A 26,893-nucleotide genomic window follows, 5' to 3' on the forward strand; every position below is an offset into this window, starting at 1 on the left:
ACTTCATGAGGCCCGAGGGGTCGTGGTAGAGCTCTTGGGCGACATCGTTCGGCCATTGTGGTAGATGTGCTTCCGCGGAACCGGAAACTCGACCCCTGCGGTAAGATTTGTACGGTACTTCAGCCTGGTCTTCGGCTCTAAGTGTACTTCCTTGTATACCGTGGGGCTAAGCTGACGGCATCAAGTCGTTCTGTACGCTCGTGCAAATACTCTTCCAGCTATCCGACGAACCTTGGTCGAATTATTTTACCAGGTGGTATGATTTCAAATATTCAACGATAATTGCTGTTCCAACGATAAGAACACGTCGTATCTAGTGAATTTGGTTAGAGTCCATTACGACGACAATAGTCGTCATCAGACACTATCGATGCTTCGGTTTTAACGACTTGTCGAATAACGATACGTTGTTCTTTATAGTCTTTCAAACGGAATAACGAGTCATTTTCTATATACGCAGCAACGAAAACGAAGTAAACGAAAATCGATCGGAGAATACTTGTCAAAATTCTTATGCAACCGAACTGCAACGTACATCAGCCATCAACAACGTGACGTTTTGCCCGAATGTTTGAACATCTTGCAAACACATTTATATGTGTATATATATATACACAAGCGTCTATTATTAATTGCAACCTCATGTTCTATGTAACGTTAAACAAGAGACAGAATCAAATATGTATGTATATATCAAATATGTAAATATGTATAGAACCATCGGTGTTGCGCCTGAAATTCGAAATTAGTTGTTTCACCAACACAAAACATCGCGCATACCGAGAAATCTGAAGTCTGCTAATTGAATAAAAATGGCAATAACGCGAAGGGTTTGATCTATCCACGATCGGAGAGAATTCCAAAGCAAAAGTTTATCGTGGCTCGAGTCGGAATTTCGCTAAAGTTTAGTTACGCGTATTGAAATCGAATCGATTTATTTAACCCGCATTGCTGGTTCGGTCAGTGTTATCGCATCGATTCTGCGGAGGAATCGCGTTAAAGCAACGGCCGCGATACTTAAGCTCTTGCCGCTCGCTAAGCCCCTTTTGTTAGGGATTACGGACTCGTTAAACGGCCCGGCCGGCCTCTACGTTCTGTGCAAAGTATCGCGCCGTTCGAAATACCTCGAATTATTCAACGTTGGTCAGTGGCCGGTCAGCGGTAACAAACAAAGCTGTATAATTAGTAGTACATTCGCGCGTACGCGCGTCCCTCCACGTTATACTTCTCCGACGGTGAAACTGCTGACAAGGGATGCGTATAAACGATAACGGAATATTCAAAGGATACTCGGTCCTTATCGCACTTACATAGAGTGAGTTCAATGCTGGAAGCGACGAACCAGCGTACGATTGTGAATCTACGGTACGATACAGACATTTACACTCGGTCGTTCGACGATGGTACGTATTTCGCGAGTTACACAGCGGTCGTAATGAGCTCGCAACGCTGACACACATAGATATCGCGTTTGTTAGAAGTACGTACGAACAAAAAGGTCTCTCGGAGAATGTTTTTCTGTGAGCGCGTCTCGCACGATGCTCGATTGAGAAACGCACGGATAATAAGCGAGGAGAGAAAATTGACAAAGTTCGATCAGGTTTGAAACAAACAGAAGAGGGAAGATTCTGAAAACGCGGAATCGCGCAAAACCGTTTCAACGAGAAAAGAAGAAACGTCGGGTGTCCTCTTTAACGTAGGTTAACGAACATAAGACGCGGCTTTCCTTATCTCGGGTCCAGATCTGAAAAGTAGGAAAGTGCAGTTGGAGGATAAAAGTTATGGCTCTGTGGAGACTTTTTCGTGGATTTCCGGGATCAACGAGGCGCCATCCGCAGAACGTTCACTGGCTCCGATCTCTTTAAGCTCCGACGAGAATCGGCTCGCAAGAAGTCCTCTAACTACCATTCTTCCGAGCTAAGCCAAATCAGATAGCGCGTTTTCGATGGAAACATCGTTGTCGGTTAACGATCGTGGCGCGATCGAAAAATTGCACGATGTTCGCCCGAATTTTGCATTGTTCGTCATTTTTAAAGGGATAAATCGATTATCGTGTCGCGAAGGCGTTATTGCAAAATGTCGTGGTTCGTCGGACGCTTTCAATTTACATAGGCCAACGACAATCGTTCGCCGAATAAATGGGAAAACAGTAGGCCGTTGTTCGACTATCATTTCCGTTTGAGCTGAACGTGAAACGCGACTAAACCCAAAGGTACGAGAACGGGGTTCGATCGAACGGTACCGGCGCGGCCCGTAATTAACGTTCGAGTGGCTGTTGCCTCGTTTCCACGGAGTTTCCACGGAGTTTCGTCTCGATTTTTGACCCGTGCGTGGTAAAACGTAGAACGTAGTCGATTCGCAAGCCGCTTCGCAAAGTACTACTAGCAAAGATTACGCTGCTTGTAGCGATCGAGACGATCGATGCTAAGAGAAATAGCCGCTCGATCTTCGACACACCCGATTTCTTCTCCGTTTCCAAAACGGGCAGATCAGACGACATTTTCGTATTTTAACTCGCCTCTTAATTTGGTAGATCTGAAACGAACGAAGGGTCCGCGTTTAATCGATGCGACTTCCACTTAGAAGATCCGCCAAGCTTCACGAACGACAAGTGTCCTTGGCGGAGAGCATTTCTAGGTAGCCTAACCTTTCCTACTCTTTCCATGAAGCAAGAATGGTCCCCTGTACGGTGTCGTTGCAGAGAGAAGTTGGACTTGCAACGGGTCAAAATACGCCGTTTCTACGGCGTTCGTAGCACGCGGCGCAGCACGAAACACGAAAGTGTTGATGACTGAAAAGCGCGGTATGCACTTTGTGCTTACTTGGTTACGTCTGCTTTTAGCCTTCATGTTTGCCTTTAAAGCTGTCGAAAATTTACGGCACCTTGGGCTGCGCGCGCGCTCTTTAACAAGGATTTGCGTTTATTACGAAATTCCTCGGCTCTGCGGTTATACACGCTCGTACGAGAGCGGAAGCGAGAAAAAATTTGAAAATGAACCAATTAGAGCGTAAAACGCGGAAAAGCTCGGCGACGCACGATCGAGCTCTCGGCGAAGCGACGGAAATACCGGAACAGGAAGTACATAGGGCAGGAACCGTATACGTTTCTTCGATCTACTCCTCGCGTTACATCGAAAAGTGCGAATCCTGTCAGAAATAGGTAAACAAATAATTAGACGGACGTGTAGGTTGTGATACGTGATGCGAAAGCGGCTGTTCGAAAGAGCTACTCTGCAAGGAGAGAATTCGACGAGAAATTGATCGAACTCGCAGGTTTTTTTATACGACAAACGAAATAAAACTAAAGTTTTCTAGCACGTCTTCGCAAAGTAGACCTGCCGAAACTTTTCTCCGAAGAAAATCTCGCGAAAAAGAATGATGCTGGTCGGAAAGAGGGGAAAGCTAAACCGAATTAGACTACTAGAGCAGAACGGACTAGGGCATCGAAAAAATGACGAACACCACTCGCTTTGTTCGTTCGTGTTCGCTTTCACGTTTCACGAGTAAGTGACTTTCTTTCCATAAGTTTCGTACTCGAACGCAGTTGGTCTATTCCCCTTTCGCCCCTACTATTTTCATAGTTAGTTTACCTCTCGCAGAATCGGACTTGTCCGAAAATCTCTGCTTAATTACGAATACTACGGCATTCGAATACATAAAGAGTAATTAGAATGTTCCTGTCTCCTTTTAGAATTCTGCAGTTTATCCGCCACCTCGCGATCGCTCTTGCTTTCCCGTTTCCAGCTTTTTCCGTACGCTCTTTCATTCGCTCCTCCGCTTCGTTGCCATTTTCCCAAGACCACCTCCATTTAAATAAATTCCGTTTGCGTCCGAACTCGTTACCGAGTTCGACTATGGACAAGTTACAAATTAGCAGGTACCGTTGATTCTTGGTTCTGTAAAAAATTCAACTTGCAGCCGGAGGTTTCAATGAAATTGAAAAAGATCGTGGAGCGAGGCACCGGTTGAAGATGGCAAAAGGGAAATACCGCTAACAATACAATCTATTTCTATGAAAGCGAATCGCAAAGATCGCCTCTCTTAATGAGTTCCGCATAAGGATTAAAAACAATAGAGTTATTGTCGCCGTGAGACGCGGATCGTCGAAACGCGCTGCAGCTCCCGTTGATCGAACATCGAAGAAACGAAGGAAGATCTGATATTCATCGAGAAGAATAATCGCGCGACGTCGAGTAGCTTTGATATTTGACTTCCCACAGATATTCCCGACACGATGTTTGGAAATATTTGATCGTTCACTCGAAGCAGGAAGTCAGGACGAGATCATTCTTGACATCGTCGCTTTCTGAGGAAATCGGGAAAAATCAGAAAGCGGGAAACGGTATCTCGCTTGTAACCTGGGAAAGCTAATTAATCAGATTCGTCGCCCAAGCGAAGTAGTCGATACGCTGATTTGAACGAAAAGCAGAATCGACTGTTCCGCATTCCGTTAAACCAGCGTGTTCGGAGTAAGAACCGGCTGAAAAAAATGTGGTAAATGAGACGGCTCGCCAACCTTCGGTTAAAAGGCACGGGCGATATCGTCGCATTTGGCTCCTTTACCAGCGTATTTCCTAGTTGGTGTTTTTTGCCTGGACTCTTCCCCTTGGGGAGCTCCCGTTCCGCCATTCCGACAAACAATTTTCCCTTCGACCATACCACCTCTGCGCCGTTTTGCATTGCTTTCTTTTTCCAATACAGCGCGCACGTAGTCTCACTTTCTCGCTCTCTGGCTCGATTCAAAGTCCATGGACAAAACGGTTACTGGAACCGTACTTGTTGAGCCGCTTAATGGGTCTCAGAGCATCGTGAAAGTTGCTCCTGCAATTTTTCACTCTGCTAAGTCTCCGAAACTCCATTCGATTTCAGACTGCTCGACTTGTTCGAAGTTTGTCGCGTCGGAGCTCGCCGCTCTCCTTTCGACCTCCGCTCTCCGCTGCCAACCCTTGCTTTCGCTATGCGTCCCATTTCCCTGCTTTCTCCTCCCTTACCTCCTAACTTCCTTTTGTCCCTCTACGCTTTACGGCTATGTATATACTCGTTTGGCGCGCATTTCCATCCCATCGCGTCGAGTCGCATCTCCGCGAAGGATACTCGCGACGCTCGAGCGCGCTCTCGAGGTGCGCTCTCTAGACGCGGATCTTCGATAAAAGGGAATTCACGCAACGCGCGATAGATCCACGGGGAATGCGTCGAGAAATTGTACTCTCTCGCATTTAATTTCACCTCGTGTTTCTATACACGTCCGTGACGAAAGCACGTTTATTAAGGTTCTAAGCGTACGCACATTTACAGGCGACGGTGTGCGCGAAACCAGGGAACATCTCTTTTATTTGGCGTGGCAATGGCGGGGATCTCTAAATACGAATAACTCAGCAACCAGGAGGGAAAGGAAAGGGTGGCGGGAGGCCGACTGTGCGATTATCTCGTGAAATTGCCTTTCTCCATATTTGCATCCATCGCTTTGATCAAGTTGATTCTATCATTGATATTTTATGTAAATATCGGCCGCAGAAGCTGGTACTCGTAGAAAACTACGAAACTCTGGCGAAGTTGCCACGCGGTCGCACGTGGTGCGATGTCTAGCGAAATTATTCCACCGACCAGATTACGCGAATTTAGAAGAAGATATGTAACGTCGTTGTCGTGGTCACAGCTGCCTAGCCATCGCATTATCGTTGTTCTCGCAATAAAGCGACATGTTACTCTCTTAAATTCGTCTCGCTGCATCTTGCCCGTGATTCGATGGCTATCGTGGTAAAACTGAAACAGCCGCCGCGGAATTCATAGTATCAACCGATGTCTCTAGACGACGCTTTAACTTAGGACGTCGCTAGATACACGGCGAATTTCGTTGCGCCTCTCGGTGTCGCGGTTAAACGCGATCCAGCGAATGAACAGGTTGCGTTAGCGAAGAGTAATCCGCTCGGAGTCGTATAGTGCAAAAGTGTAGCAAATCCGAGTAGAGCTGATGGACGATGCAACGTCGAGCGCGATGCTCGGAGTCCGAGTTGTTAATTTCGCTGGATAACTTCCCGGCAAATATTATCGTCACTGATTCGCCGGTAAAACGCGCGTCTATCAGAGACGCAGCGGTCTGGTACCGAGCGACGTATCGAATTCGCCGCTAATGAAGCTTGCAGCGTCGTATCCCGTGCACCGATGGCTTTTGAATTTGGTCGGACCTCTAATCGAAGAGGAGGGAACCGGCGCGACCGTTTCGTTTACGCGATGGAGATTCGAGGCAGCAGGCAACTGGCTCCCACGGTACGCGCCCTACAAAAACCGACTACCGCGAGTCAGCTCTGATACCGACCAGCAGCGAACATGTTGAAAGCATTAGGAAGTTTCTTGTTACTCTGCTGGCTAGGAATTAGAGGCAATCATTCTCGGCTTAACCGATGCGCGATTCAAACGGTTTTGCCCTGTCCTTTAGCCCACTCTCTCATTTCGGCGAATTAACCGCGCTAATAAGGCCGACATGCTAAAGTCGCGTTTATCGAACCGGGTGCGGAAACCCGAAATCAGCGACCGATCGAACCATCCACCGACGCGTTCGATTCTTCGTCTTGGCGGCGTGTTTCGACGGTCGTTTGGGTCGATCGAGAATTCGCTGGCAAGCAAAACACGACGTCGCTGGAGGACAGAAATGGCGATAAGGAATGACAAATAGAGCCATGGTACGTGTTGATAGTATGTATATAAATATTCAAAGGCAACGAGCGGTGTTTCCACGGCAGCGGTGTTAATGACTGAAGTCGGTTCGATAAACGGAGCGTCTCGGTCGTCGCGAATTATTCGAACACGCGTGACACAATGGATGTGGGTGTAGGCGGTGAACGGGAACGAGCACTCGCGCACGTGTAACGTAACATTGCGGCAATGATGAGGTAACGAGAAAGATGGTGGAACGAACGAGCCGGAAATAAAGGCCGGACGTTACAGGTCGTCACTGAGGCAGATTATTACGAGACGGATCGAGCGACACGGAACAAAAACAGTCTTGGTAACTGTGTCTGGAAATGTGAAAGGCCTCTTCATTTGATCGTAAAGTGCACGCCAAGATGTGTAGGTAGCGTCGAAAGGGAATTGATTATTTTGTTTCCGAAAGCGATCGTAGATAAATTTAGAATGACCGGAAGCGTTTATATTCTCCTGCAAACTGCAGTCTTTTCTTTCGATTAGAGAAAGGTCTACAGAGCTTTGGGATATTACGCGAATTTTTTTGTCTCTAGGAGATCCATTAATTTTTACGAGCACGTAGCCACGTTGAATTCCTAACGGGACTCCAGGTAAACGAGTCTTTGTCCATTTTCAAATGAAAAGTACCGAATTCATTTTTTAGATTAGTCTTCGACGTCGGTTGGAAATATCGAGTCAAAAAGAGATCGCTGGTCGGTTGGCAATTTTAACGAGCGAAACGAGAAGCAGTTGTAAGGTTACGTAGAGAACACTCGAAAGAGGTTACAAGTTTTCTCCTCTTTGACGGAATTACGGAGACGTATCGAACGTATCTTTCTCCCTTTTCATTTTGATCCTACGTAATTACATTAAGAATTTTACCGGAATTTCTGAATTTCCCTATGCACGGAATCACCTGTGAACCTCCCGTGATCTCTTACTCCGTAAAGAAACACTATTTCATCTTTGCTCTTTGGTCTGGCAATTACTGACAGTTCTTCAACGTTTCTCTCTCTCTCTCTCTCTTTTCCCCTCTCTTTCCCTCTCCTTCTGAAACACGCGCATACGGCTACAGCTCTGTTTACGTTTAATTACAATGATTCGTCGAATACTCCAAACGATTCAGGTCGGCCGCACTGTCTTCTCTACGTTTTACCCACCTTTCAAATAACCGATAGTATCAGCTGCGGAATAATATTATGCTCGCAAGAGGCTTTCCGTGTGACTTAATTAAAACCGCGTAAATAACCGGTTCAGCGTATTCCGCGTTGTGACGCTAAAGTTTTAGTTTCTATTTAGCCGACTTTTATTTCAGCCATCGATATTTGCTATCGCCGTGAAAACGATTCGCCTTCTTCGTCCATTTACGAACCAATTTTTCACTCTACGTTCGTATCCAAATCGCTGGTTTTAACACAAATTGCGCGTTACAAAATTAGTTTCGGGTCGTGGCGAGTAGCAGCGGTGCGTTGACACACGTTCTTGACTAGTTCTTGACCAACTATTTCAGTCAAATTGAAGTTCGTTAATAAACAATAAATATAAAAATGTTACGATACTATGGAAGTAAAAGTAATAATTTTTACCATCATCTATATTCGTTTTTAAAACGTTAATATAAGTAATTGCGATAAAAAAAATAGAATATTAAACTGACTAACGTAATTAATTAAAGTAGCGGACTTGACAACGTCGCCATTCGTAGCGTTTTGTTTAATGTAAGTTATAAAGCGGAAAGTATTATTAAAAGCAAAATGTAAGGACGGACATATAAGTTCGTTTAACAGATGTTATAACGTTAAATAAATTGTGCTTCGTAAATTGCATAATAATATCTTCGTTAAAAGTATGGTAGTGAAAATTTATTTCAAATATGTACAATACGTCATTGGAAAATTGGATAAAACTGCGACATTTTATTTCTAGAATTCATAATTATCAAAGGAAATTCGTCAAACTCGAGGAAATTACTTAACAAGAATAAGTGAATCAAAGTCGGAATTAATACGACTCAAACCTGCCATAAATTTCAAACAATTGTGCATTTTCTTTTTTGTACATTGATTTATTTTTTTACACAATTAGCATTAAATAAATTAGTGTATTCGAATAAATAATCGCTCGCTATTGATATGTCTAAACATATCTATTGTGCGATATCGCGATGTCGGCTGCTTCGCGTAGCTTCCTAAAAAATTTGCAAGTGAACCTATTTCTTCATTAGCATTCGGGAAAAAAATTGTGTGAACAGTTTTACAGAAATTAATAAATTTACTTCGTCACATTTCGATATATTTTCGTGCCAATTTTGGCACAGTTCTTGAATATAGTTTTCCTGTTTCAGGAAGAAGCATAAAATTAAAACCCTCTGTTTCCAAATCCACTATACGTTACTCTGTTAAAACGCACCGTCTATTAACAATTCCTCGATAACTACGTGATAAATCGAGTTCAGAGCTTACGTTAGGGTTTCCTGCGCTCCAAGTTAGTTTCGCTCGAAATTTGAGAATAGTTGTTGAATTTTGAGATTTACCTAAGAACTGCGTTAACCTGATCCTGTCCCACCGATCGATTTGACCATCTGGTTACGTAATCGCGAAATTATTGACACGTTCTTGAAAGGCGATTCCTTGCCCCGGAAACGCGTCGGTGCGCTTAGGTCGTGCGGAACCGTTTGCTTTACGAATGAACAAAACCAACGACAGACTGGCGGCGCGATAATTCGCGTTATCTCGATGTCGTTGCGTCTAGCGATCGAGTGCGATATTCGCGACGCGGTCATGAATTGGCAGGTCGCGACGCGACGCGTACTTCGATCCGCTGTCCTCTTTGCTCTCAACTCCTCGTTGCTCTTAATTTTTTCCTCCCTCTCTGTCTGTCCGGCAATCGAGCGTTCCTGTCGCTCGATCCGTGCTCCGGGTGCCTCTATTTCCGTCTGCAGCTGCCAATCTACGCGCCTGCCACGACTCTACTCTTCTCTTTCTCCCGAGTTGCCTTTCACCGGTCGCCTTTTTCGCCATACGATCGTCCCACCTATTCGCTCTATTTCTCCTCGCATTTGCCACTCTATCGAGTCGCGGTTACCCCTTCTCTCGGAAACGAGCGAACTCGTTTCCGTGTCGTTCTCCTGCGGACTCGGCGGCTGAACGCGGGCGCCTTTTCTTCCGATTGACGCGCTTATTAGCCGCACGAAAATCTCATTAACATAACGAGATCTCTTTCGCGCGCGATTTAGCGACCACGTTTGATAGTCTTGCAAATTTCAGCGTCTTTCGAAATGCACCAGGCGCGAAATGAAATTTCGGGTACACGCGGTAATCCTTTACGTTCGCTGCAACGCAAAATCACAGTCAACGTCCCCTGGTTGGCTGCAAATGCTTCTCGTAATTTATCTTCCGCCCCAAGGTCGTAAAATAAACGAATGCCTTTTTTTGTAGCTGAATATATTATTCAGTATATATTAATCAAGGGCCGTCAGCAGGAAAAATATTTTGATGGAAACGCGTGACATTGTTTGCCACATCGTTCTCCTAGATAATACGCGGTAAAGCCGATCGACTCGCGCGTGAATTATTTGAAACAAGCGCCGCCGATCGAGCCGAATGGCTCGCACAAAAGGAAAAAGAAGGCCGCGATAAAGGTTAGTCGAAAGATAAAATTTCACGGGCAACGTTACCGCGCATAGATTGGCGGTCGTGGCTCGTCGATTCCGACTGGGAATTTTCCATATAGTACGATGCGTTGCACGGTGCGACACGAAGCTCAGTCAACTGACAGACCGTTAAACGATCGTATTAGTTTATGGAAATAACAAGCGCAAGTTGAGTCGATACGTAGGGAAATCGGCCGGTACAAACGGTGTGCAACGTGTCGGCGTGTCAGGAATATCGAAGCGCGGATAAAGCGGCGACGTGTGTGCGGCGTATAGGTGACGAGAGACGGTACGCGGGTGTCGCGGCCACACGAATCCAGTTGCGTTTTCCCTGCGCTCCATACGGAATGAATCGTGACGTTATCACCGACGATGGAATTAATTATTGGAAAGCGGCGAACGGTCAATTATTCACGGTTTTAATTAGCACGCTACCACCGGCTGGTAAACTCTTGCTGCTCGATCGAACATCGTCGTTCCCCCGCAGACGGAAGATTTTTGCCGGGTTGCGATGCGTCGTATTAGCGTCGCCTGGCCAACGCAGTTTCGACGTTCTCGCGCTTATTTTCCCTTTCGGACGAATCGTTTCGTTAGCGCTGGATAAAACGAGCCGCAAATGTCGCACGCGATACGGTTCGCTGGCGCGGGATCGACTTCCGTCGGAACTCGACAGGCAGCCGCAGCTGTGCGCGTGCATCGTGCATGCCGAGTCAAAAAGTAAGCGATATCGCGCGCGTCGAATCGCAGCCACAGTCTACGCGCGATGTCGCTGTTCGAGCGTTCAGCCAAAACCGGGAGATCACCGCGTGATCGAATTCGCTCGCGTTCACCGTTTTTCGGTTCGGTTCGGTTCGACTCGGCTCGAGAGAAAAACCGGCGGAGTGTGGGCTCGGTGCGCGTTATACCGAAACCCGATACCGTCGCACACGGAAATGGTCGTTGTTCTAGATTCGAATGAAATCGATCGCGAAATAGCTTTTTCGCGCTATTTACGGATCACTTTGTTTCCGACCGCTGTGTCGCGACGTCACACGTTCCTACAGTTTCTGCGACGGGAGGAAATAGTTTGCCGCCGATCACGACTCGCGTCATATCCTGAAATACGATGTCGTTGCGCTAATTATGTCGTGGACGCGATGGACGCGTCACTTTGCTCGCCATGAACCCTAATAATTTCACTAGGCTGTAAACGGCAAGTAATCGAAGCGTTAAAGCGATGGGTCTTGCTATCATCGGGAAACAGCTAAACGTTTCACGTACAGAATTTCCACGCTTACCGTTTCGCTATTGTCGCGCGCGTTTATTTCACCGTGGTAGTGGTCCATTGATGATGTAGATTCGGCCCCTATCTAACTCGCCTCGATCTGGGTATTTGCTTGTTAAGTGACAGTATTGACGCGCGCGACAAGCAAATATCCATAATCGAGGATCGAGTAATTGGTTTCGTTCGAGCACGACTCAAAGTCCGTGCCCTATCACAGTCAAAGGTGAAGGACGAGCGACCGCGGGGCGCTCGATGGATCAAGAAACTCGTCTCGCTTTATTACTTAGAACGTAATTTAACGGGATAGTAAGTTAATTAAGGAAGGCAACGTGGCTGTGTTTGTATCCGCTCGAGAGAACCACTCGGTCGTCGTTGACTTTCGGCAGAAGAAAACAGAAAACGAATTAACGTTCAACGGGTGGAAACGTTGAAAATCGTTGATTAATTTCTCGATATTATTTCACGAGCAAAGCAACGGAACTTGTTGAACGAGAGCTCACAGACACGGCGATTGTCGCGTCGTGTCGGCTTTTGTAATCGATCGTTTGACTTCCGGCATCCTGCTGACGATGTAGCAACGTCGAGTAAATGGCAACCCGATCGTAATATAATCGTCCGCGAAAACGCGATATTATTCTTCAACTTGAAAACTCGATTCGCCACTCACCGCGAGTCCCGAATCTGGCTTTCTTACGCGAATTACTTTGGCCGGAGTTTACAAACGTTATTTAAAGTTTTCTAAGAACATTCGCGAGAGGAGTCTATCCGTACTCTGGCCGCGACCATCTCGTCCGGTACTTTCCGATTTCCCTACAATCGGAATTCTTGCTCGTCTCGCGGTTCTTTTGCTCTTGTTCTACCCTGCGCGCCATTTCTTAATTCAGGATTAATTCAATTTCACGCTGTCGACCGACGTTCACGTTTACTTCGCCATTGATTTCGCTGGGAAGTCGCACGCGATCGTCGCGTCGCAAGTAAAATACGAATGTAGCCCTAGACCGTTCGCAATGAGCTTCGTCGCCTGGAATCGATAGTTCTTTTTCTCGCGCGCTCGGGTTTAAACCGATCAACTTTCGACCCGCTCTCTTCCCTCTCTTCTCCTTCTTTCGTTCGTTGAGTTTTCCTTGACGGTGGAAACGGCGAGAAACGAGATCCGTTCGCGAGTTTCTCGTCGATGGCGATAAACGAAACGACCTCGCCGGAAAAAGCAAAGTATAATACATCCGTTAACGAGCAACGATCAAAGTTTCGGCAAAAGTACGTTGATTAAGCATACTTTAAACAGAAATCTCGTTTGAAATTCTGATCCGGAACTCGGTCGGTATTCAAATGATGGTCCTTGCGCGTCCTTTTTTGGCCGATCGCTGCCACCAAACTTTTGCTCCGTGCCAATGATGGAGTTTTTTCGGTTGCGCGCGATCGACGATGTCGCGTTCGAACCAGTTTCGTCCCAGTTCGTTAAACTTGCGACCTGCTGTACCGAATCGCGTTTCGTCATAATTACAGGTAAATTCGCGCGCGATCGATAAGGTCCTACCTATGCAAGCACATCGATCGTATCTCTGCACACCGCGGAGAAACGAAAATTACCATCAAATTGCTTTGGTTCTCGTGGTGTTTACCAGAGTCCATTTTAACGGTGTTGTTCGCACCATTTGCGAAAGCTCGCGGCTCGGTACGCTTCGTTGAAAACGGTACGCTCTCGCGACCCCGGTGAAAAATGTCATCGAAACATGGACTGGCGCGCCAGGTCGCGTCGTGCTCCATGCACGCTCGAATTCCTCCTCGGATCGAAAGGTAAACGCTAAAACTCGCCAACTAATAAAAACGACAATGGTGTGGCGCGGCGTAGCGCCATTGGGAAATTTCATTAACCGCGAAATTCGGTCGATCTCAGTCGTCCGTTAAAGGACTGCGGCCAGCAAGGATAATGCGAGGTCGGACGTTCGAGAGGGAGCACAACGCTTTGATCCTCGGTCAAAGGCCAACGTCTCCGAAGGGAGAGCGACGTTACCGTGGCTCCCTTGGCCTATTGTGGCTCCTATTGTTGCGCAAACTGCATTACAACCGGACGTGGTCGCGACCTCCCTTCCGTGGCTCGTAACTCAGTGTCTCGCGGCCGGGTGCCGGCTTTGCACAATGCAACGGCAACTGCACAGCCTGTAACACCGGCGACAGACATCCACGCGACGTAACGTTACGTTGCCTCGTTGGACAGGCTGTACGTTCCGTCTACCAACTGCCGAGTAGCCTCGCCCATAGTTTTAATCTCTTTTCGAAAACTCAGCCAGCTTCTTAACCGTTGCTCCAAACCTGAGAACGTCGTACTCGACGCTCGTCGAGTATTCGTTCATCGATTTCGAACGAAATGAGCGTCGATTCGAGTTTAACGCAACGACGCGTAGCACGCGGTAATTCGAACGCTCGCTCGTCAACGGCGAGAACCTTAAGAAAACTCTGCATCTGGTTTTTTTTAGTTTTCTCAAGCGCTGAAGCCATCGACAGCGTGTAGACAAAAGACTGCGACGAATACAGGCCATAAACAGTAGACAGGCGACGTTGGCTTCGGGGTTTTCAGTTATTGGGTAACACAGCTAGCGTGCGGATCTGGACCTGCTCAAATTGTATTCTTACTTATAATTACGCTTCTATTTAAATATATTTTCTGTCTTACAATTTATCCACGAGTTTTCTCTGTTTACACATCGAATAACCTCAACAACCCGATTTCTATCTCCGGCCTAAACGATGACTTCACATCGAGTCTCGAGGCTACAGCGTCTGTCGTCTGAACCACGATTAACGACTCTTTGGTTTTGCATGTCGAACTTGTCGCGGTGATCGGTGAAAGCTTGCATGTTAATATTCCGCAGCGCGCCAATGCGCGTCGATAAAGTTTACAGTATTCAACGTTTTATCGATCCTGCGATCGTGCTCGATGACTCTACATCTTGTCAACGGTGGCTGTCGCTTCGAAACAAAGACGACCGTTTCTTTTTGACGAGCGAGCGAACGCAACTGTAAATCCCTCGACGCGCGTCTTTCCCTCTGCGCGGCTTTCGCTCTCCCCTTGGAGTGGTGTGTACGTTTCTATATCCATCGCGTAGGTCTCGCGCAATCGTCATCGGCAGTCGTCACCCACTAGACGACCCCGAGAGGGTCTAGACCTCGGACAACAATGGCGCTCCCAAGGGATAAGGTGCTATTAATAATTCGGAAGCGACGTCGTTACGCTTTAAGCGCGCCCCGGCTGCTCGACGGGGAATCTCGAAGGGGAGGAAACGGAAATGAGGGTAAGCTGAACTATTCGTTCTACTCTCTAGAGGCCGACATCTCAATTAGCCTGCTTGCCAGCAAACTACATTCCTCTCGCGATACAGTCCGTTCAGAGCATACTCGATTCGCGGTTCGAAAATTCCTTGGCCATCGTTCGTCGTTTCCCTCTCGACGATATCAGCCGTAGATTTTTGGAATTTTTGAAACCTACGAGGCTAACTTCGATACATCGCCCCAGGCGATGTCACGGCTTTAATTTAGCCTGCCGTCGAATTTTACGAGGCTCTAGTCGCGACTGAAATACCGCGCGAACCAGAGCGCTCGTAAACGTCCTAATTAATTCAAAGCGACTCGATTTTACGGATCCGTACGACGAGAATCGGTCGTCCGCTATTCTGATCCGTTCTTGATCCCGGCATCTTCCGGATCGTTTCGAGTTTAACTCCGGAGCCGCGAAATTCGACGCAAAGTTTGAACCGCGACACCCGTATCACGAGAAACTTTCCGCTTTGTTCCTCCAGACGGAAACACAATCTACGAGTTTCCACCGTCAGTTGCTCTTGCTTTGCATTCGCTGTAGCGAGAGAATGCGAGTGAAAAATTCTCGAAATATTCGATGGTAATTGCCAAACGCGATTTACATACTCGAAAGCATCGCCGATCAATTTTAAATTCACCCGATCCAGCAATGTGCTTTTCCTCCGAGCGAGCGAGTCGGTCTGTTTCGTTGAACCGATCCCCTCGAAAAATAAGAGGGAACGCTAGCGACTCGTGCTCCACTCTAACTGCCAGTAAGGGGGAAAATCTTTGTCGCAGAAATTCAAAGGTATAAAGTGTCGACGAAGCGTCCTGGGAACGGGATCGCGCCGACCCTTGTAAAGACGTTGAATTTTATGAAACGTCGAGGGGATTCCGTGAAAATATGTAAATACGCAATAAAGCGTAAGCCCCCCGATGCCACCCTTCGCGTCTCTTCGCCATCTTTGCCTCCTCTTCTACCCTCCCCGCTTCTTCTCCTCGTCTCTTTCTCCTTTTTAAACGATGGCCCTCTCCGTTCCCGGGACTACGAAAAATTTCAACACGAGGCTCCATGCGTCAGATTCCACTGAATCTCCCTCGATGACAAAGACAAGCCACGATTTATAAACTGACTGCTGCTCCTCCTGTTTGTTTCATCGTTTCGTTCTTACAGCGAAACGGATCTATCGAATCTGTCGGTCGCGTTTTCCCGAACGTCGGACAAATTGCCCGATATTAAATTACGATCCTTCTCTATCGAAAACGAGAGAAGGATAGAGAAAATCAGACAGCAGAATTACGGATCCTCGTATCTCGTAATGCGACGACGCGACGCACCTGCGCAAGGAATTAAGCAACTGATTAACAGGACTCTAATTCGCTACGCGTCCTCTGCTATAGCCCTCCCCCTTCGAGTTAGCGCCGCGCCGTACGAAACAGATATGGAAGAGACGAAGCACGACAATAAGCGTAGACAATGTCGCTTAACGTGTGTAAAACGGTCGGTCACATCGGAGGGTTCTGTCGTTGGAAACTGCGAGAGGGGCACCGAGCACACTCGACTCTCCGTAAATAACGGACTCGTCGTTCGCTCCTACGTATCTATCCTGTCCCTTTTACGATTCTCTCTGTCTCTTTTCTCCTTTCTCCCCCTCCCTTTCTCACCCTTCTATATGTTCTGTCGCATATCCATCCGACTGTACGAATTGTCGGTATAATAGCGCCTAACAACCGGTCCTCCGACTGAAGTTAATTTGCAAGCAAGATGGCATACTCTTTTTGACGATCGTAACGTTTGCCTTGTTAAAACGAACCCCATTATCCCTTCGGTGTCGCGACGCTCTACCTCCCTCGTTGTCTCGACTACTCCTCGTGGAAACATTGCAGGATGAATGGTCCTTCGGCGAACGTGGGTCGCACTCGAATCATCGATCTTGCACCGCCATGCATCGTGGGGTTAATGCGCTTGACAAATGCTTCTTAGTAACTTCCGTTCTCCGTCTCTCCCTTTCCATTCATTTTCAACCGAGCCGAACGTAGATCGAGCAGGTGGCCAAACTTGTCTCGTATTCGACGTATTTTCGTTGCGTTTATCATTAATATTATTCCTGCTGTTAACAGTCGCACGAATTTTGGATAAACTTGTATTGTTGGTGTATCAGTCGCCTCGGGAACGATGCATCGGATGCGCTTGAATAAAATTAAACGATTCCGCGTAGTTTCTCGATGCAAAGTCACAGTTTTCACTCTTTATTGCGAGTTGTACTTGTGGAGAACGTGCTTGTCGGGTAGAGCAAAGCGAGACGATAGTCTTCGAGGATGAAAATATCGTAAAAGCGTATTTGCCTTGAACGTAGCTAGAGAGAAAGAGAGGAGAGAGCAAGAGAGAGAGAGAGAGAGAGAGAGAGAGGATTTGGAAACGCATGGCAAAGTTGGCGTTACGGCCTGGATTGGGCCGCGTAAAAGCCAAGCGCACGTTGCGCCGGTTCCATGAAATTTGCATCGATATCGGACCGTTTGAATTCGAATCGACGCGCGATAGTCGCACAGCGGCTTGCGAACGATTAGAACGTAATCGTTATGTCGCACCTCGATCGTACGATCAATCCGCGTCATCGTGGAAGATTTATGAAAATACTTGGCCCTGTTGTAGCATCGCGGTGATCAACGATGACGAGTGGCCGTAAGTTTTCGACGAGTTCGACCCGAAAAGTTGGACGCGAAACTCGCCAGGATGGGAAGCTCTACTAAGATCCAAGGAAAAGTTTCGCTTTTTACCCGTGACTTTGGAAACTTTTGCTCAATCTTCCGTACGACACGTGTGCCGTTGGACTCTAATGGAAAACAGAAGCCCGCGGCATTGCATTTTCCACGCGGTTGAACTCGAAATCTTTCGCGACGTCACGCTTCTCGCCTTCATCGATCGGCGCCGCTTCGTTCAATCGCCGTGATCAGGAAACTTACGCGGTTTCAATTAAGACACCGAGGCCACCGCAGGTTAAAGGTTTCGTTTCGGTAAAGGACCCTGGACCGAGAACGGCGACGAAAGGACGTTCGAAAATTCCACCCATGCAAATTCGAAGTTTGCCGTGACGCTTCTTCGTCCGGGCGTTCGTAGCACCGAGGCAAACGTTGATTCCGGTCGATAACGAATTCATTAAATGCGTTTCGAATGCGACACGAGCCGCGTCCGCCATTAGCACGCTGCTGGACGTTTCGACCAGCGCCTCGGGTCTTTGAGGGTTAATTGCGGCCATGTTGCGGAATTTCATTAATCGAAACGGCTTTCAAGGCTTCTCTGGTATTTAAACTACACGCGGTCGCGCGAGCTGTTCGCGGCTGATTGATGGCCGTGGCGCGGTCGCTTTCGTGTCCAACGACGTATCTATAAATAAGTAAAATCAACAGAGTTAAGCTGCAACCGCTATAGGTCTCTTAGGTGTTTCGCTGGCCACGGAGGATCAGCTGCTGTCGCGTCGCAGCGCCCGGGATACGACGCAGAATCGGACGGACCGCGTCGTTAATTACACGGGGCCGTTAGGCTACCTCGCTCATTTTGGTAGTTAATTTCGCGAGGACGCGGACGATGTAGCCGTTAAGAGCAACAGCGACGCAGGGCTAATCAAATTACACAGTTTGCAGGGGAAGAAGCGTGACGCTTATGAAAAATTCCAGGCAGTAGGGTGGCGAGCGCGCGCGCGCATGTACCCTGAACTAAAAGCAAACGTTAAATCGTAAGCAAACCCGCGAAATACGCGCATGAAATTATAACGAATCCGGGAAGAAGCTTCCCGAGGGTTCTTACTTTTAACGTGGAAAGTAGGTACGAGGCGGTGGCAGCAGCCGCGTTACCACCCGAGAAGAGGTAACTGCTGCTTGTTGCACGTACCTTGAGCTCGTTACAACGTGGAAAAACTGAGAATTCAAATGAGTACCGTAGCTCCGGGGCGTTTATATGGTAAACAGTCACCCCTAAGCGATATTTATACCAGACGGGGTTGTTATAACCAGCGAGTAAACGCGAAACGCCAGCTAATCCTTCCGGTTTAGGTTTTCGAGCGTCGCGAACGATCGCTTACCAAAGAAAGAGAGAGAAAGACAGAAAGAAAGAGAGAGAGAGAGAAAGATTTATCGACGATAAACGGAAATTTTCATGCATCCACGTCCATATTCGTGGCATGCGTCACGCTCGATAAACAAGAGGGTGAAACGACCGCGACAAATCGGATTCGACGAACTGGGACACTCGGACACTCTCGGAGTCTCTTTCGTTCGTATATAAGTGGAGAAGAGAAAAAAAAAGTCTCTGGTGAAATTCTCGAACGAACGTGGCGCTTGGTACATAGTTGCAGGTTCGATTCTTGTTTCGATCGTCCAGCGTGGAGAAAACGAAAGCAACGGACCGAATCGAATGGAAACTCGTTTCTTCGAAATAGCCTACCGGAAATTCCCGAAGGATTTTCTCGTTCCGTATGATCAGACCTTCGAGCTTTCCATTTACCTGCTCGAAAGATCGTCTTGTGCAAGCAGGATGCTACGACTAGTTTACGGCAGTCCGTCCAAACCGAATTTCATAAGCGGATCTCTTAATCCTATACCGCGTGCACTTTACATATCGCTGGCCAACATCATCCTCGTTCGATTGTGTTTGCATCCGAATATCCGGATTTTCGCTATCGAAGAATGCGGCCCGGATATTCGTCCACTCTCTCCATCTTCTCTTGCGCTCGAATTTTCTTCCAATTCGGCCGCGAAATCGAAATCGAAATCGAGTAACGACAACGAATGCAACCTTTTAACGATACCATCCGTCTATTTTCGTTTGCAGTACCATTGGTCAATATCAGCGTCGTGGAAGGAAAACCAGCGGAACTGCCATGCGACATTACTCCACCCGGAGAGGACAGCCTGCACATGGTTTTTTGGTTCAAGAACGAGGCTGGAGTGCCGTTGTATACGTGAGTGATTCCATCTTTGCTCTTGTTAGTACGTAATAAGATGGTTGGCGAGTTGGTTAATTTACGCGATCGAGCGAGATTGTGTCGGAGGATGCGACGCTGAAATCCGTGCGGTGTCTCGACGACCGACGACCTGCCGCTTTGGTTGGCCGCGGTGACGAAAAATTCATGGCGCTTGAGGAATTCGCAACTCGCGCGACTAGTATGCAGTAAACGGCGCCGGTCGGATCGCCCTCTCTTTCCCATTACAATGCCCGTACACCATGACGGCTGCAGATACAAGCCGGTTCGCGTTATTAAACGTACGTCACTGCTCGTTCCTCGCTCGCCTCTTGCCACTCGAACTCCAAATTCCTTTCTGCATTCCGTTTTGCGGACGCGACCGCGAGCTTCTCCCGTTTGCGAGTTGGCCGCAATAATGCCACCGCGGAACCTTCATAAAGGCCTGCTGTTGCCCGCAGCAGTTCCGCGTTTTTCTTTCCCGCGAGCAAAATTTTACGCGGCCATATACGTCGCCGCTATCGCTGTCACGTCGGATCGCTAAACGACTGGACGCGTCTTAATTGAAACGGTTATTAATTAAAAGCTGGCCGTCGCCCGCGACCCTTTCGAACTTGCGGATCAATGAAATACGAAACGTTTTAATTGACAATTATTTCGCTCGATCGCGTATCTATAATTTTCCTTAATGAACCTGAAAATTGGAAGGAAACCAGATCAGTGGAAGGGGTGAATTTAAATGCAGCTACAGCGTTCGGAATAATTTTTCTCGCTCGGATGAAAAGAGTAAAGAAAAAGGAGAAGAAGGAGAAAGAGACGAAGAGTAGGTGCTACACAATAGGTCAAAATGACGTCTGCAAGGTATTTCTTTGGAAATACAATCGAATAAAACACGAATCCCTCTTAATTGACAATTATCTCGACCGATTACTCGTTATGATTTTTCTTAACGAACCGTGTACCGTACCGCATTGGATTTAAATAGAACTTGGTACCTTCCGCGCGATAATTCTTATCCAGACTCTAGGTTTAGTAGCATTTGTTTGAAAAACCTCTTATCGATAAAACCCGCTTCGGTTAAACGAAACGAGAAATTCTGAATTATTTTGAAACGATCATTAAGCAATTTTAATCGTGTCACGGTCACGAGATACGACGAGTATAGAGGCAGATACGTACCGGTGGTCTACGGTTTTGATGATCTTTATCTCCGGTTGCTGAATCTTCTAATCACGACCGCGGCCTGTTTTCTGGCTGCTCGCGTATATATGCGTTCGTTCCTATTTGCCAAATATCTCGACCGACGCAGGCCGAATACCTGGATAAAAATAGAACAGCCGCAAACCGAACGGACGGCCGTGATATTACTGGCGTTTTTCAATATTTCCCGTAATTCGCGATAGTTTGGGAAGTTTCGCAATTAAACTTGCATGCCTGCCGCGGTTTGCTTCTTCGTCGGTGGTTCTAGAATTCGGCACCGTCACTGCTGACGCTACGATGTTGCATCATTTTTCAAGCGGTTAGCTACCTCAACTACCCAGAGACTGCTGAATGCCCGAGGAAATAAACGGTTCCTGGCGATTAATACATCGCCGAGGTTCTTTTTTTCCCCCTCTGCCCCACCCCCTTCTTTTTCCCTCTCGGTGGCTGTTTTTCAACGTTTCGCGGTTTCAAAAGAACAGCGTTAATTGACGCGGTCGGATTTTATCGCACAGATCTTTTATCGTTGTCATTTTTTATTTTTGCGGTAGCTTCGCTTCTCGATACTTTACCGCGGACACGGTCGAATAAATTTTCAATTTTCATGGAATCTCAACGATGTTTCGTCGAAAGCTGCGGTTTTTCGTTTAGCTGGCTTGCAAACTTTCCATTTACGCTGTACAACTAGTTCCTTGCGAGTGAGAGATAAAAGGGACAAGCGCGACAATACGTCGATCAGAATTCTTCATAACGGTAAGGCGTACACGCCTAATGAGGACCGCAGCTACGCACAATCAACTTCGTGGCACGTAATTATAGCGCGTCGATAAATTTGCATCGGTGTCTGAAGGGGCACCGACGTGGGTGGAGCGAGAGCAGCTTCTGGATGGCAGCTTTATCGGCGAATAATTGATAACCGTCGCGACGCCTCTTCGCTGTACCAGCATCGATGTAACTGCGCCATTGGAAGATCCGCGCCAACTTCTGCACGCCGCGCGTGATTAATTGATATATTCTCGATCCGCTGGGCTCGAGTTATTGGTTTCAATCGGGAGCCACCGCGAGATCTACGATCTCATCTATAAATTAGGTGCGCAAAGATCGTCGCGATACGTTGTAGCGATTAGACGAGACGCGACGTGACGTTACCACGCTTTGATAGAGATACGTAGCTGGAGCAAACTCGCAGCGACGCTCCGGGCGCGCGTTGACATTCGACGACTCTTTTTCTCGAGGTAGGTCGCGAACTATTCACGGTAACGATTATTGCGTGGAAACCTGGCAAGAGGAAACGACACTCCCTTGACGCGCTTTAACTCGCCCCTTTATTCATCCCTCGACGCCTTCTGCGAAACCGTTACCGTTCGCACCTTGGTTTGTCGCGCGTATCGCGACTGCGTGCAAGGCTTTGCAAATACCGGAGGAAACGATGGCAGAGCGCGAGCTCGTGCAAACGACGCGATAAAAGAAAGGAAGGCAGAAAAGAGAAACACGGTGTGACGTTTGGATCCGCGGGGGGTATAGAACTGCGTTTGGTGGACGTCTTGTAATTAATCGACGTCGCGTAGAATTTGAATTTAAAAGCGGCCGACCTAGGTGGCAGTCGCTGCTTACCACGCCCGGCTGTCCGCGTTAAAAAATTTGAATCCGCGATAATCGGATTTCTAAATGCAAATTTAATCGACAGCCCGACTTTCTTGCGCCCCGTGATGGCTGATCAAAGGGCCGATTCTATCGGGATGGACGTTGCAGGGCAAGCGCGTTGCCATTCCGCGTGGAATATGAAATATGGAAACAATTAGATTTCACCGTTTTTTCGACCTCGATTCAAAAAGCTCGGTACGTTGGAACATCGTAACTCGATTTCAACGACGACATTTAATCGGCTCGGTGATCTGAAAAAGAGAGAAAAGGACAGATCGAAGAGGCACGCGAAGACTTAACTCGTTGTTTACAAAGCCATCTCGTTAAGGAAGTATTCGGAAGCTCGTGGACATATCAATGTTGCGTGCGCTCGCTACAGCACTAATTATAACATACCATGCGAGGAAGGGTCGGTATGTGAACTATGCGCATAGCTGTATACACACACACACACACTGTATGTTCTCTTAGCAAACCTATGGTTCCGATAAAGGATACACGCACGCACCCTCTTCCTATCGAGTTCGCTTCCTATCGCATCCTGTTATCAAATATTTATGCGTATCCTCTTAACGACGTGAAACCTTTGTCTGAATAAATTTGACACGTCCATTGAAATAACGCTCGACGCTATAGCTCACTGACTATATAGTTACGCTATAAACCACTTCTTATCGCGCTATCACAGCGATGAAAATTATGAAACACGGTTTGTTCAGCGAGACATTTTTCTCTCGAGTGGATGATCAGAAATGACGTTCACAATGAATGTCTGTATAAAATATCATCCGAGAAAAACGTACGATTGGAGCAGGAAATAAGAAACGATATCACATGCCATAAAAGAGAAGGAGCGTTTACGACACGGGAACACGTAGGCGTAGATATAGGGGCAGGTAACCAAACAGTATGTACTAGGTTTTCCGAAAAGTTTCTTTCGTTTTATGAGGAAATAATAGACACACGTTTTTTGTTTTACATTACTTTGTCTAATTACGTACGATCCATTTTGTTCCGTTGAGATTCAGGTGATATTCGGTTACTAATCACTCGGTGCTTAGGTTAACGATATATTTATTAACAAGTGTCTTCTTTTGATAGCGTCGCGTATCGCTTTCGGTTTCGCTGGTCAATCTCGCTGCGCGGTTACGACTCGACTTTATCGCTTCCTGGTTCAAACTTAACTGTCGATGGGGTCCGATTCTTTTCTTTTTGTCGCCCCTCAATTTCCCACTATCCGAGCGTTTGTTAGGCGTCCGCGACCGTTGCCACGCACGTCTTCTTCTCGAACATTGGGATATTGTTGACTCATCAGGCACTTCGTTTCGGCCATATACATTGTTTCCGAGTGCCGCCACAAGATAAACACCGTGACATTTCACAGACCTGATTTTGCGTTTGTAAGAAGGTGCACTGTTACGAAAAACACGTTTGTGAAAGAGAGACACTTTTCGGATAATCTGATACCTAGCACAAATTTCGACGCACCATGATTTTCCTCGATGAGAAACAAACGAGATTGTTCGCCACTCTATCAGCGTGTTTTAATGGAAATTACAAAAGGCACCGACAGGATATTTGGTTCCTCTCTTCGTATTTTCCACCCACTCAAACATCTCTAGACAGCTACTCATAGAGGAATTGTGTGTTTAGACGGACATAATTTATGGGTTAGACGTATAGTGCTAGGTCGGGTTTCGCAAGGTGACCCCTGGAGATCCTAATCCCCATCTTGACCCGAGACCTCCTTCCTGACCCCGTTTGCCTCAGGCGTCTCCGAGGTGTTCTCGATTCACCGTTGAAGTATAAGCTCCAAGAGAAACCACCGATCGTCCAACTTAATCCGAATAACGTTCGATATCCGTACATTGGCGACGATAGTGGCAAACGTTTTTTCGCCGCAAGCCAACCGATCGTGAGTGGATGGATTTAGCGCGATCGGCGAATAGATATCGATTTGCCTGTACACGCGACAACAAGGATAATAGATTTAGGACGAGAACGGTTGTCCTCGATAGGATCGGAAAAAAGAAGTTGAAAGTTGGAAAGAGAAAAGTTTGTTAGGGGCAAGGAAGCGAGGAGAAGCGCGAAAAGTTTGCAGCATACGATCGCAGTAACTCGATCGTTAAACGATAAAGATGGAGTGTTCGGCAAACAGAGTGAAATTTCTAGGAGCGAATTCATTGTCTGAAGAAAGAGAACGAGCCGGTGCTCGGATCGGTTAGGAAAGGTCGAACGGTGGACGAAGGGCTTCCGGCAAAAGCATACCGTTGGTCTTGGGGATTCGTCCGAGGATTACGTGCCGGGTCGAAACTGACCGGGGATCTCTGGCCTCGGTCTTGCCCTCGGATTCCTAGGTCGGAACCTATTGCTTCGCTGAGAATTCCATTTGAAAATCTCGATCGAAAAGCAGCGGATCCGATGTCGCGCGAAACGACCTCGAAACCGGACATAAATTTCATTCGTTCGTTATCCCTTTTCGTTTTCTCCGTGTCCCCGGTCCGGTTTTCGCTTAACTTCGTTCGTCGCAATTATCGTCTCGCCGCGATTCGTTTTAACTGCAAACCGCAAGATCGGTTGGGCCTTCGATCGACGTAAAGGAGGAAATCAGAGGAAAGTTTCCTTCGAAATTTTAAAAAGAGCGCGAGTCATCGTCGACGTCGTATTTCCTCGGTCAGGGATCAAGGGACCGCGACTGAAAATTTTATTCGCACACGTCCGCTGTTTGGTCACAGCTGTCGATTCCTGCGAACGAATACGCCGCTGTCGCGCGAAGAAAACGGCGGAAAAGAATGAGAATGAGTTCGTACGATGGACCACGCGGTTCTTCATGATATTCAGATTTTTCAGCCGGTCGTGAACTGTAAGAATCCGATAATTCCATCGTGGCAAACACGACTCGATCAACAAACGAGAGTCGTCGGTTCAGTCGCGTTCACGCTCTAATTTGTATTCGGATAGAATCGGGGCTAGTACGTTTACGGAGATTTTGCCACTACTATACCTATATATCCAGATATAATCAGATTTATAGTTAACGCACATAAATCTGATTAATTGCAATTACCGTAATTATCGGTGTTTCATAGCTTATACACGTATAAATCATTATAGAAGCGTTACATGCAACTAGGTAGGCTAGCGATCGTGCAAGCGGTGGAAAAATTAATGTCGCCTCGCAGGCAACGTGGAAAACATTCCGCCGGTGCTTCATCATTCATCGATGCTCCCGATCTCGCGTATATCGACGAAAAAGCAAATCATTTGAAAACTACATTTTTTGTACCGAATTTTATGCCATCCACTGGTCAGAACTCGATTTTTATAATCAGCTTGACGATCGAAAATTGTTCTTATTTTCCATGATCTTTGATATATGTTCATGTTTTCAAAATTAATCCCGTTAAGTCTAAACGTGGATTAAATAGCGCAATAGAGACAGAAGATGATGAAACACAAGACGAAGAAGCCGGCGTTGCATGCCAGTGCTGGTATCCAGTCTTCTCGTCTGGGTTACGAAGCTCATAAATCAGACGTGCCGTGTCGTCGTTCATCCCTCGACTCTATGTATTTCTCTCCTATCCTTCTCTCTTACCACCGATATTCCAGCGTCTTTTTATCACTCTCTACGACAGTGTTTACGCCATAGAGCAAATATGGCGTTCGAGAGAACGATAATAATCGAAGACGCCGGAAGACGCAAATATCGGTTGGCATGCTACTATCTGCTCAAATCCGCTAGACGATAGCGTGTACGTTTAAGCACGTGCGCAAGGTACGCAACTACGATACCGAAGGGTGCTTATTGGTGGGTGGTGGCGTGCAAGTCGAACGAGCCTCCGGTCGGCATGCGATCGACTCTAATCGCCATGGCCTACGCTATTATTCTAGCGAATAGATTATAGAATAATATGGAGATTTGAATCACATAATGGCTGCGAAAGCTGTGAAGCTTGCTCTCTCAAAATCAATCCACGCTCCAGACAGAATCGCGCGTATCCCATTTTATTACGAAACTATGCGCGACCTTCCGTGCGACGAATCCTCGTCTGAATATCATTAAACACGAACGTTTCTAAAATTTTCCATCGCGATTTGTCGCGGCTGAAACCAAGGTTCCCGTAGAGTAATGTTAGATCGTGAGGCGGTTGATTTTCCATTCAGCGGAATTCGACGGGTAATGCGAAGCATCGAAGTCAC

The 26,893-nt window shown here is 47.1% G+C and overlaps 2 protein-coding genes across 4 annotated transcripts in view; one reads left to right on the top strand and one right to left on the bottom strand.

Annotated features, from left to right (window-relative positions):
• Positions 1-18,623, bottom strand: part of LOC126871717 (glucose dehydrogenase [FAD, quinone]-like) — a 35,628-nt gene extending 17,005 nt beyond the window's left edge. Inside the window, exon 1 of one of the 2 annotated variants that reach the window (XM_050630839.1) lies at positions 18,618-18,623. The gene's annotated coding sequence lies outside the window, so the exon portion shown is untranslated. Of the gene's footprint in view, positions 1-9,214; positions 9,688-18,617 lie in introns of those variants that run through there. The other variant, XM_050630837.1, reaches the window with a different exon arrangement.
• Positions 1-26,893, top strand: part of LOC126871696 (nephrin-like) — a 253,004-nt gene that overhangs the window by 72,301 nt on the left and 153,810 nt on the right. Inside the window, exons 1-2 of one of the 2 annotated variants that reach the window (XM_050630775.1) lie at positions 14,761-14,890; positions 19,720-19,849. In XM_050630775.1, coding sequence (XP_050486732.1) covers positions 14,776-14,890; positions 19,720-19,849 — 245 coding nt within the window. In that variant the 5' untranslated portion in view covers positions 14,761-14,775. Of the gene's footprint in view, positions 1-14,760; positions 14,891-19,719; positions 19,850-26,893 lie in introns of those variants that run through there. The other variant, XM_050630776.1, reaches the window with a different exon arrangement.

Source organism: Bombus huntii, chromosome 12, assembly GCF_024542735.1.
Source record: "Bombus huntii isolate Logan2020A chromosome 12, iyBomHunt1.1, whole genome shotgun sequence".
NCBI lineage: Eukaryota > Metazoa > Arthropoda > Insecta > Hymenoptera > Apidae > Bombus > Bombus huntii.